The sequence below is a fragment of the Corvus kubaryi genome, unplaced genomic scaffold (genome assembly GCF_017639235.1).
Source record: "Corvus kubaryi isolate FWS band 111438036 unplaced genomic scaffold, C.kubaryi_AGA036_p1.0 133, whole genome shotgun sequence".
NCBI classification, from domain to species: domain Eukaryota; kingdom Metazoa; phylum Chordata; class Aves; order Passeriformes; family Corvidae; genus Corvus; species Corvus kubaryi.
This window is the reverse complement of record NW_024580667.1, coordinates 10,025,487-10,037,512: the sequence shown is the minus strand read 5'-3', so window position 1 is coordinate 10,037,512 and position 12,026 is coordinate 10,025,487. Positions and strand designations below refer to the sequence as shown.

At 39.7% G+C, this 12,026-nt stretch overlaps 1 protein-coding gene across 1 annotated transcript in view; it reads left to right on the top strand.

The window, feature by feature from the left end:
- PDK3 (pyruvate dehydrogenase kinase 3) overlaps positions 1 to 11,711 on the top strand; it is a 36,316-nt gene extending 24,605 nt beyond the window's left edge. The window contains exons 9-10 of the mRNA XM_042035972.1: positions 5,243 to 5,356; positions 6,397 to 11,711. Of these exons, the coding sequence (XP_041891906.1) occupies positions 5,243 to 5,356; positions 6,397 to 6,540 (258 nt within the window). The 3' untranslated portion in view covers positions 6,541 to 11,711. The remainder of the gene's footprint in view (positions 1 to 5,242; positions 5,357 to 6,396) is intronic.
- Positions 11,712 to 12,026: the final 315 nt, after the last annotated feature.

The following is a 12,026-nucleotide window of genomic DNA, read 5'->3' as shown; positions in this document are numbered from 1 at the left end:
TCCAGGTAGAACAGGAGAAAATGGGTTGTGTTATCATCACTTGGTCTATGGAATAGAAAATTACTTCTGTCTTGACATTATGTTCTTGGAAACAAGCATAAAAAAACTGCATAAGCACAGTCTTTTCACAGATTAATGGGCAGGATCTTTAGTGCGATATTACTGAGAAGGTGGATCACCTAATGAGCTCCTCTTTGGTGTATAAATTACTGTTTATCGAAGTTTCCTATCATAAATGAATTAAAAAGGTGAGCCACACTGCTCAGCACTTGAGAAGCACCTCCTGGCAATGCACAAGCTTATACTGAAGCTTGAGGATCATTTTTCTGTAAGTTACAGACTGTAAAAACACATCTAAAAAATAGTCCCAAACCTGCATGTGGTATGAACACTTTTGGTATATTCCTGTTCAATTGGAAATATCTCACGTGATACTCCTTTCTGAGATGCATCAGGGCCAGATTTCAAATAAAAAAATAATTCCCCATAGTTTCTTCTAGGCAGGGAAATTATTTCAGTGTTGAATGTGTAGATTCTTTTAGCAAGCATGATTTTTAAAAAATATTATTAAAATACTGCTTCTAAATTGTTTTATTAAATTGTGTATTGACTCATGATAAAAATTGTATGGCTACTGTTGCACTTGACTGATTTTCAGTAAGTGGACTAATACAGATACTGTATTTTGCCTCTTCTCATCTCTGTTCTCTGTCCTTCTGATGCAATCCTGTTGAGGAGTTGATTCTCTTGAGAAATTTCCTTTCCCTGCTTAGGAGCATTCTCATCTAGCATGTTCCTAAGCAGTTTTTTAAAATTAACTAAAGGCTTGGAATTAAACTAAAGGCTAAGTGCTGTGTCTACTTGTTTCCTGAACACTTCCAGGCATGATGACTGACTCCAGTCCTTCCCTGGCCAGCCAGTTTCAATTCCTGACAATCCTTCCAGTGAAGAAATTCTTCCTGATGTCCAGCCTGAACCTCCCTGGCACAGCTTGGAGGCTGTTCCCTCTTGTCCATGTGACTATTTTGGATATAAAATATTTAACAGTAAAGTGAGGGTAAAATCAGTTCAGAGTGACTCATGATGCCATGAAGATTTTTTGCCTTTTCTTTTATATCCCTGTTATACCTTTTTACAACTTCTGTACTCTTAGTGCTTTTTGCCTACATTCTTGGACTTGTTTGTCAAGCTGGGAGACTAAACATTTTAGAAGCTTCATAGCTAGGGATCAGTGTGCCCCAGACCCCAAGGTCCTCTCCAGAACACATTCTGTAAACCAAGATAGAACCATCCAGGGGAAGGTTCCTTGGGGAGGGGGGCTCACTTGAGCCTCTCACTGGGGAATCTTTGATAGATATGCTAATTAATGAGACCTATAATATTATACCAGATCTTTTGGGGGTGTGCATAGCAGTGTGCATTGAGGTGCAGTTGACCTGGACATAGTGCACCTAAGGATCCTTAAAATAAATACCAAGGTAAAATCCCTTTTTCCCTTCTAGAGTGTTTGACTCTTGATTTTAAGACCAGGAAAAGGCATCACTCAGAGGTAATAAATTTCCTTTTGGCTTATGAGCAGAAAGGCTTTATGGTGCTGTCTTGGTCCACAGTGGGTACCATTGTGGCATGGCAATACATTGCACTGGTTTTACCCCTTTGCACTGTGAGAGGTGTGAAGCCCCGTTCTGTCTGCACTGACTTGGTACTGATCCTTCACAGCTCCTACCTCTACAGCACATCTCAGTCTTATGTTTCAGACTTCTGCTTTTTCATAGAAAATCTTCTTGAATGTGGTGAGTGAGAGGGAACAGGCCTTAATCCAAATACAAGCTTTTTTTCTTTGTCACAAATGGCAGAATCTCTCTTGATGCATAATCTGGCTTTGTTCTGTCTCACTTTTGATCAGCAATTTACTGTATCAGTCTACAAGGACTTCCTGAAACTTGTTCTCAGGATAAACTTACACCTTGATTACCGGTTGTATGCACTATTAAACTGTCTCTTCCTTTGTAGCTCTGATTATAAAATGTGTTCATTTTAGGATTGACACTATTCTTTTTTCTTTTTTCCGTGCATCTTTAGCAATGCATTGCTGTGTTTACTTCCTCATCTTCAAAACTGCTTACTTTGATTTGTGGCATTTATCCTTGGTGGTATTCTACTGTATCCCGTTTTCAGGCTTTATTTGCCTTTCTCAGTCTATGCCACTGTAGTCAAACCTGCAAAGGATCCTCCTCTCTTGTGAATCCAGCAGCTTGTGCCCTGTGAGTCTGACCAATGCCTGCACAAGACTGAAAGTCAAGAATAGCTGTTCAGCTCTGTTATTTATGTGTGTGCAGAAAGAAAAAAGTCAAGCTGTGAGTCTGTGCCATATCTTGCTACTAACAGGAACAAGGACTTAGCAGTGAAGTTTGACATGTTATGTATTATGGCCCAGATGCAGTTATGCTGTGCCTTGCATGTCAGTCTGGAAATAAAAATCCTTTAGCAGAAAGGTTCCACATAAATCCTCTTTGATGTCCATACAGAAGGAGTTTCCTTATTGTTAAGTGTCAAAGACAAAACAAAACCACTTAAGAATTACAGTGCTGCAGAAGGTTGGTGGTGTGTCATCCTTGACTTAGGTAATATTCTAAACTAAGCTATGGTGCAGTGTAAATAGACATATTTTTCTGTTCTAACATTCCTTCCCCTCATTATATGATCCCCTGTCTAGTTTATGAAACATTCATGGAATTGGGCAGTGGAAGAGAGGTATCCTTGTTGATAGGGGAAAATTTTTGCTCCCTGTCATTGCAAATGTTGTTTAAAGACTGCTGAGAAACCTTGTTACCATGGCAGCATTCAGAATTTTAGCAGGTCTTAGGTTCATCTGCACTGCACATAGAGTACACAAAACCACATGGTCATGTTTAGTGGTAGTAGGTTTTCTTAGGGAATTTAATGATTCTCTCTCTGGCAGCATTTGTTTACAGAAGAAGGAGAAACGTGGCTTAAATTAGTTTTAATTTAAATCTGTAGATGCTAGTAACACAGAAATGTAATAACTTCCTATTTGTTTAATGCAGACCATAGCGTTTAATGGTAAATATTCTCTAAGGAGCTTTCCTTTCTCAAGGCAGATGTGCCATCATGGACTGTTCTGTCCTCTAGGTCAAGCACAGATCTGTGTAGTAATCACCTCTTGTTAATTGTCTTTTGCAAAATATACCCTTTGCAAGGCCAGGATTTAACAAGGTACTCATCTGGGGTCTCTTGTCTTCATGTTTCTTGTAAGTTACCTGGTTTGGAAAACACCCTAAAGGCAGTGCACAGAAGAGGCTGACGGGAAATGTTTGAAAGAGGGCTGTATGAAATAATGATGTGGGCTAGCACAGAGCATGAAGGAACAGGAGACAAGCAGAAGCTGGGTTTTAAGGAGGGGTAATTCTGGAGTGAGGAAAGTATAAAGTGTTTTCAGTATTGTTTGATATTACCCTTTACTTGAGCTGGTCCTTGGGGTATGTACTGTCCACAAGTTGCCTTTTGGTCACTCTGCCTTATAATTTCTGTAATGTATTTATTGTCCAGTCTCCAGAAAAGAAAGTCAGCTTCTGACTTTTTTTTTTAGCTCTTTCTGAGGCAGTCAAATCAGTTTTTTAGAGGTTAAGAAAGAAATCTCTCAAGTTTCAAGACCAGGTGTTTGAAAGTGATGCGTGTGTCTCTAGTGGGAGATGTTGGGAAAAGGGCAGCTAAACAACTGTTTTAACTCTGCTAATGGACACTAACAACTATGACAAGCAGTGTGAAAAGGGTGTACTTGGCATTTCTGTTTCTCATTTTGCTCAGAAGAGCTGAGTGAGCAACTGTAAACAAATTTAATACTAGATTTAGAATTCTGTAAAAACAATGCAAAAAAGGCCAGAAGATACGTTGTAGTAGATGACAGCAAGAGAATTTTTGATGGACACTGTAGTACAAGTTCTTTAATGTTCAGTTTTCCCTCAAGGGATTTCCTAGAAAGTGATATCACATATTAGCTGTGCATAGTGCTTGCATAGTCCTTCTTCTTAGCCTTCTCTTTTTTGTATCATTTTAGGCCTTTGTTTTAAAAATTATGGGTATGTTTATCACTTACCTGTCAGGTTGCTTTTGTACAAATATTATTGTGGAATGAATTTATTGGTTTTCTGAAAGCTTCAGGTGTCTAATTTTTCTCGTAGTCCACCCTTACTACATTGCTTTGTATATGTGTTTGGTTTTTGGGGTTTTTTTGTTTCTTTTTTTTTTTTTTTCCAAATGCTTGTGTGTTTGGAATCATTCCTTTATTGCACTGGATAGTCCTGAAAAATTCAGGTGGGATTTGGGTGCATAGCCATTGTGGTTCTCAGCACATACCCAGTCATCTGAAAGAGTTGGTGTGTAGAGCAAAATTTTACTCCTTTGCTGCAGTGAGAGAAACTTGGAGGGTTTTCTTGTAACTTTTCTGACAAGAGAGGCCTGGAAGAGGTGCCTAGTGATTGATCTTGTTGCAGGCATGGTTATGAATATTAGTTTTGTAAATTTAAAATCTAAACTTTGTACCCATCAAGTCCATTATGCTTTAAAAATTGTGTGTCTCAGTCTTCAGGAGATCATTCAGTGCTGTGGAATCCTGATCTTTTGTTAACCAGAGAGCATAATTTGCCTTGTATTGCTTGCGTATTCCTCTGCAGGACTCTGCTGATCTCTGGCACTGTGGCACTAGCAGTCACTTAATAGTATGACCTAGATGAAGCAGAGTTGTCTCTGGCTTTCTTATGTCCTAAGTGTGGAGACATTCGAGAATAATAATCGCAGGCTTGGGGGAGAAAAAACATGCTGTCAAAACTCTGATTTTTACCAAAGAAACAATGCAGTACTACAGCAATGGTCATCACAGCGAGGAGGCTGTGTAGAGCATTGGTTTGCTTTGCTGGTTGCAAGCAGCATGAATGGTATGCTGCACCTACCTGCCTCTGAGAAAATGCAGAATGGACAAGGGAGTTCTAGCAAAGGACTCAGCCTTTTTTGTACTAAAAACTAATGCACAGGAAAAAAGGAGATTGCTCAAATACTGAATATGGACTTAAAGTATAAACTGAGAAATAAAGGAAAGCTTAAAAAAGAATTTGATACAAATCTAATATTTAGATGTCCTCACTTTTATAAATTAATGCAGGGATCTGTTGCATTTTTTTTAACTTGTCATCATATTTTTCCTTTTGTTCTTTTGTTTTGACAGGCTGGGTTTGGCTATGGATTGCCAATTTCTCGTCTGTATGCGAGGTACTTTCAAGGTGACCTTAAACTCTACTCAATGGAAGGTGTGGGTTCAGATGCTGTTATTTATTTGAAGGTATGAATTTGACCCTTTTATAAACTAGTAATGCAGTGCAAGTTGTTTGTAGCAGGCTCTTTTACCTCTTCAGCTTGTTTTGGAATTTATTTTTGCTGTCTTTGACACTTTAACCTAAATCAGTTACATAAAATCCTAAACTCCAAGGTTATATATATTAATCTGGTACTAATACTAGTTAGTTTGCTTTGATTTTTTTTCAGTCCCCCAGTTGGATTGTTATAAGTGGTGAATCTTCCAAGAACTGTGATATGAGATAATTTTGGTTAATGCTTTTTGTTTCTAAGTTTTGGCCACAATAGAATTGAGAAGATCATTGGCCAACTCCTAACTAGTAAATATCTTCTATTCTATGCAGTTCTTGATGCAATAGACTGTACTGATCTTGTTGTCATTTTTTGGAAAAGCCCAGGCTACTCAGGGGCTAAGGGTTGACACTGCTTGAATTCCACAAGGGAGTTTAAAAGAACAGAGTGTGTAGCTCGTGTAGGTTATTGGCTTAGCACTGTCACTGTGCCTTGCTGTATATAGCAAGTGAGTTGTGGAATCCTCTGCTTCTGATGGGTTTCATCCTCTGCATGTGTGTGTGGAGAAGAAAGGTCTGGCCTTTCTCAGAGGAAAAAGGTGGGCCAGGGGACTGAACTGGGTCAGCCCCCACAGATCAGTGTGCTGGCAGAGCCCAAGTGCATTCAGGAAGGGGAAGTGTTTGAGGAACTGTCTGCTCTGTGTCAGTGACAAATCTCACTAAAATATCTTTGACCAAAAATCTTTTTCTTGCTATCTCAGTAGACACCACTCTGTGGAAAGAAGGGAAATATTTTTCAGTGCTATTACTTTCTTTTAACTTTGACTAGGACTTTGAGTATACCTAGAGCTACTAGTCACAGCTCAAGTATTTTCAAAGTAGTGCTGTGATGTGTAACTCTGGGATAATTGCAGCACTTGTTGGGTACAGAAGTTGTAACTGTAGAACTCCCTGGAGTATCACCTTGCTCTTGTATCTCCAATGATACCTAACCATTGCTTTTGTTTTTCTATAGGCCCTTTCAAGTGAATCATTTGAAAGACTTCCCGTTTTTAATAAGTCAGCATGGCGGCACTACAAGACCACACCTGAAGCAGATGACTGGAGCAATCCTAGCAGTGAACCAAGGGATGCTTCTAAATACAAAGCTAATCGATAATTTGCTACCTTTTGTCTCTGTTGGAGATGACCTCTGCATTCAGTATAAAGTCTCTGCTTTGTTCCAAAATCCTTCAAACCACAGTAGCTAATTACTTCCAAACAAAGACCTAATCAGGGCATTGAAAAATACTAAGAACAAAGTGATGATTGGGACTTAAAGGAAGGCACTGAGCACGTTTGGTATGTGAATCCTGTGTACTTCACCAGAATATGCTTGGTTGCTTCAGTCATGCATTGACAAAAGGGATCGCACTGTGCTTGCACGTAGGAATACAATGTTGTAACAGAAAAATACTATTTGAAATGGCCAATTCTTATTCCAATGGAAGGATTGGTAAGATGTGCAGAATCCCTTAAAGTGGTGAATAGTATCTTTCACAGCAATATGGTATAAGAGAAAAATTCTAATGTAGTTAAACGTGTGCTTCGAAAATCCACTGTTTGTGGCATTTTGTATTGCACAGTGTCACCTCTAAGAGAAAATCCCTTTGAGCTCTTCAGATCTTATCTCTAATGAGTTTATAAATGCATAGTTCTAAAAAGGCTTGCACAGCTTTAAACTGATGCTTTCTCCAAATTCCCAAATCCATTTGTCATGTGCATACAAAAGTTGTGTTCTTGTAAGACGGTAGGACTTCCACTTCTTGGTATGCACCTTAATGATTTTCTTGACACAGAAGTGCATTTCTATGCATTTTTCCTTGTTTTGAGGAAAGCTCCTAAGTAGTTAGATCATCTCTCCATACAAGAAATTCTGTCAATGCAGGGGCAGGGGGTAATTCAATTTCCTATTTGCCTATCATTTTAGGGGAATTGGGGAGGGGAGAGAAATGCTGAGAGGCCAGACAGCCAGTCATACAAATGAATTTGCCTTAAGAGTGTTGGTTGCTTGAAACCTGATTAGTTTAAAACCTGTAAATAGTTTGCAAAGTTATTTATACATTCAATGTCTGACTACAGTCTGGTAATCTGAATTTGTAGTGTATATAAAGATGTCGTACGCCAGCTTTTGGAACGTGTCATTGGTCTAAGTACATGAAACTGGAAATACAGTAGAAATGGGAGGGACAAAATGTGGCCGGTACCTGGTTTAAGTTAAAAAATATCAAAGACAAAAATAATCCAAGTATTTTCCCCATAAATTTATCATAAGGGTCATTTCTGACTATCAGAAAACTGTTCTTCTCAAAGTCTTTGCCAAATGCTGTTTCTGATACTGTGGCCTTTCAGAAAAACCCATGAAATTTAAAAGTTCTGGTGATACATTAGCTGTGGCAATAAACTAGATAAGTTGTAAGCAGCTCTGATGCACCCTCAATTTCTCTTAGGTGCTTTGATATTTTCTGGAAGGATAATAGAGATTTTAGCATGGAAGAATGAAACTTGTTTACTAAAATTGTGGGGGAACTGTCCCTTTTGTCCTCCCAGTATTTATTTTTATAAAGATTTATTAGGGAAATGCTGAGAAATTCCTAGGTATTTTAAAAAAAGAAAAAGAATCTTAGTTTGACTTCACAATAGTACTTTGCACTTCATAGCACATTTCGCTGAAGGATTATAAAGTGCTTTGAGCAATAAACTCCATAGAGCCCCATTTCTGAGGAGTCGGAAGTTCTTGCTTTGCCTGTTGCAGTGAGTTCCAGAACTCGTGGGAGCAGTGGATGAGCTCGCAGGGCTGAGGTCCCGTGCGTGTTCCCACACACAGGGACTGGGGTCGGGCCCGTGGGAGCAGCGGGTCCTTGTCTCACAGGGCTGCTGCCCCTCCCTGTGAATCAGGTGGCACCAGGGCAGCTGCTGAAGGCTCTCCCCGCTGGTCAGCTGGGCAGTGCTGCCCTCAGAGCCCCCTGAGAGCCTCGTCTGCCAGCAGGCAGGAAGAGGGAGTGGGCTGATGGGGCTGTCCCGTTCCCAAAACGGGCTCATTTGGCCCTGGCCAGAGGGTCTTGGCAGGGCAGGTTGAGGGTGTGACACACATGTGGCCTGCAGAGCAGCAACTTCCCAGTTCCTGCAGAGAAGGCAGATTGCTATTCAAGCAATACAGCTGTGCTGCTGGGGTGAAACCAGGGAATGGTTTGACTAAAACACTGGTTGCAAGTCACATCTACTAAAGTTTAGTCACTTACCTTCTGCCCCTACCTGTAACTTCATACTGTTTTTAAAATTATTTCAAGTTGCATATGTTTTCTAGTAATTGCAGGGGAGAGTTTGCTTAAAGATAGAAATTTCTGATGAAACGAGTATTTTCTCAGTTGCATGTGGTCAGTTTTTTCTAGAACATTACCCAAAACATTCCAGGGAATAAGGTAGTTTGCATAAGAAGCTTGAGTTTCAACTTTTGTTAGAAATTGTATTTTGAAGTAGTAAATCCTGACCTGGTACTTGTTTTTGGCTGTCTCCTTATTCATGACAAGGAGAGGGAACAGAAAGCAAAGGAAGGATGCAGGCATACTGGACTTGTTTTCATGAAGTGAATGTAAGCCATGGGAGCCATGGGATGTAAACCATGGAAACTGTGAACAACAGCTGAAGATACCATGGAGGACGTTATGGTGTATTAGTGATGTCACTTCTTGATCCACAAAAAAACTGACTGGCTTTCAGGACTGGAAAGCTCCAGTACTCGAAAACTGAACTCCTCTGAAATGGCACCCATTTCCAAGAACCCTGAGCTTGTACAAACGCCTCAAAGCAGCAGGGTAGAGCACAAGGAATGCATTTTCTTTCCATTCCCCAAGGTCTCTATGTGGGTGTTACGATGAATATGAGCAAGAAGCAACTTTTCTTTTCTCCAGCCTTGTCTGGGCAGCCTGTGCTTTAGTGGCAATCCCAGGTGTGCCATCAATTGTTCTCCACTCATTGTCCTCATGCCGTGTTTCTACATAGGGGTATTAGTCTGAAAACAGTTTCAGGAAGCAGCAGCAGACCTTCAGTTAGGAGAGGGTTTTTCAGTGGCTGTGCCTGAAAATGAGCATGGGTGGGTTTTTAATATGGCTGGTTTAACTATAGATAGTATTTTTTTTTCAGTTACTTCTATCTTTGATTGGAATCTCTTATGTTTTAATATCTTGGGGCTGTTAATTCCAAACTTTCTGATGATAAAAAAGTATATTTCCTTTTCATGAATTTCAGAGTTATGGCCTGCTGATGTCATTGCAACCTGCTTGTCTTGACTTACAGGACACATAAATACAAAAAAATGTTTTCAGTGAAAATGTTCCTTACCTGTTGTATTTAGTTATTAACAGAAACAAACTAACAAGAGATGTTTGCTCTTTGATTCTTCCTGAGAATTTACAAACGACTTCTGTATGTCATAGTGTAACAAATAGTTTACTTTTTTTGTCCATTGTGCATTTTTCTGGTGTATGTGTCTTGGATGTAATTTTATTAATCCCTGCCTAGTTTATATTAATAGATACAGAAGTCTCTCCAAATCATGTACATATTTGTGCTCCTTGCTTTTCTAGGCTTTGTTTTGAGGCAACAAGGAGTCTTTCAGAGTCGGCATTTGATGAGAAATATTCAGAAGATACCAAAATGCTTCTTTTGCAACTCAGGTGCAGTCTTTGCCTGTGTAATTGACTGTGATGACCTAGGAGAGCACAGAGAAAGTCTTTGTCCTGCTGCATCTGTGCTACCTCTTGGGCAGTGTTTAAAGCAGGTCCATTGGCACATGCTTAAAAAATATAGCTATTAATTCTTGGAAAACTCAGGCTACTTTTGGCTATGTACAGCTACATTTGCTGCTGCAACTGGGTAGCATTCTTTTATTTGCCCTCAGTAGCATTTGCTTTGAAACAGCTGTTTACTTTCTCCAAGAAGTGAGCAAGAGTGATCTTTAGTGCAATTTCCTGTTCACCTCCACCCAGACATAGTATTTAGGGTGGTATCCTGACCTCATTGACATGGAAGAAGTTTCCTCCCTCCTCACCTTTAATAGGCACTTCTAGATCCTTACGTGTGAGGTGCTGCAATAGTGGTCAAGATTCATGGAAATAATTCTGTAGAAAACAGCCTAAATGTTTACTGTTAGTATTTATCTTGAGGACAACCATGTCCCATTGTGCAGTGTTCCCTTTCCTTGCTTGTTTCCGGGTTGTCGTGGTTTCCGGTAGCTCTTCCTTGCCTCTTCCTGGCATACACACCTGTCTGTGAATTAACATATATGTGTTTTTGCTGAAGTTAAGAGAATATGATGGCACACGACAGAACAATGTGTTACTGACTTCAGAGGCTGAGTTTGTTCACAAATGAGGAACACAGCTATAAATTGTGTAGTGACTTCAGGGCTGAGTCTTGCAAATACTTGCACAAGTAAACAGTGTATGAGAGGAATGCCACTTAAATGAATCTGTTCTCAGGATCAGGACTCAGGCTGTTGATATTAATCTGAAACAATGAAGATTTCTGTAATTGAAGTGGCTTTCTAATTAAAAATAAATACAAAAATTTAAAGCTCATGTGCTTTAATTGCAGTATTATGTTGCCTTAAAAGTCCTCAGAAATCAGCATAGAGAACTTGTTTGCTTCTTAAATCTGGAGGGGTTTTCATGTAGTACCAGAAGGATTGATGAGTGTATGATAATTCTGACACTGTCCTCCTGGTGTCAATTGCTTTATTGAATTTTTCCTTTGAATTGAAAACTGCCAAGAGGTGTCGCACACAGTCCTTTGAAATCCATGCCCTCTGCAGATCACATCAGGCAGAGGCAGTTTCCAAACAGTACCCTCGATGCTCTCAGTTCTGCAGCAGGGATTGTCCTCAGGGACCTGCAGACTGGCTCACCTCTCATGGAAAGTGTGCTGACCCTGCACTGGGGGTGTGATGAGTTTGTCATGTGGGGTGAAACGAAGTCCCTTTGTTCCCAAGGTCAGGTACGGGACAGCTCTTCCTGGTGAGCTGCTCTGTGTTGCACTTGGCGTCCACAAGGGAAAGTGGTCTCATGGTGCCTTTCCTCTGAAGCGGCATCGTTTGAACCTATTAAACCTGTAATGGAGGAGTGACAAGGAAATTTTTCATGAGATTACTTGGAGATGTTTTAAATTTATTTTTGAATCTTCTGTAACTTGTCTTGGAAATGTTTCTAGTCCAGTGCCTGTGTATTTGACTTGTGTATACTCTTATTTTCCTTTTTCTTTCTGTGGTTGACAAATAAAATGATGTAAAAACTACATGCTGACATTTTTAAGGGACTAGTTTGGTTTCATACAATATGGAGCTTAGTTTGTGATTTAGCAGTCCAAGGTCAATTTCAGAGAGCTGCACTTGGGAGCTCAAGAGTAGTTTTAGCATATGATCAGCTGAGCAGCTTTTGGGTTTGGGGTTTTCTCTGCTATATAAACCTCCCTAAAGCTAATTCTCAGATTATTCTTGACAGCCAATATATCTGTTATAAACAGATGTATAACACCCAAGGCTTCTATACCTTGAAATTTCTTCAGCTTTCAATAAAGTTTTATATGCATTTGTAAGTTATTCGAGAAAAT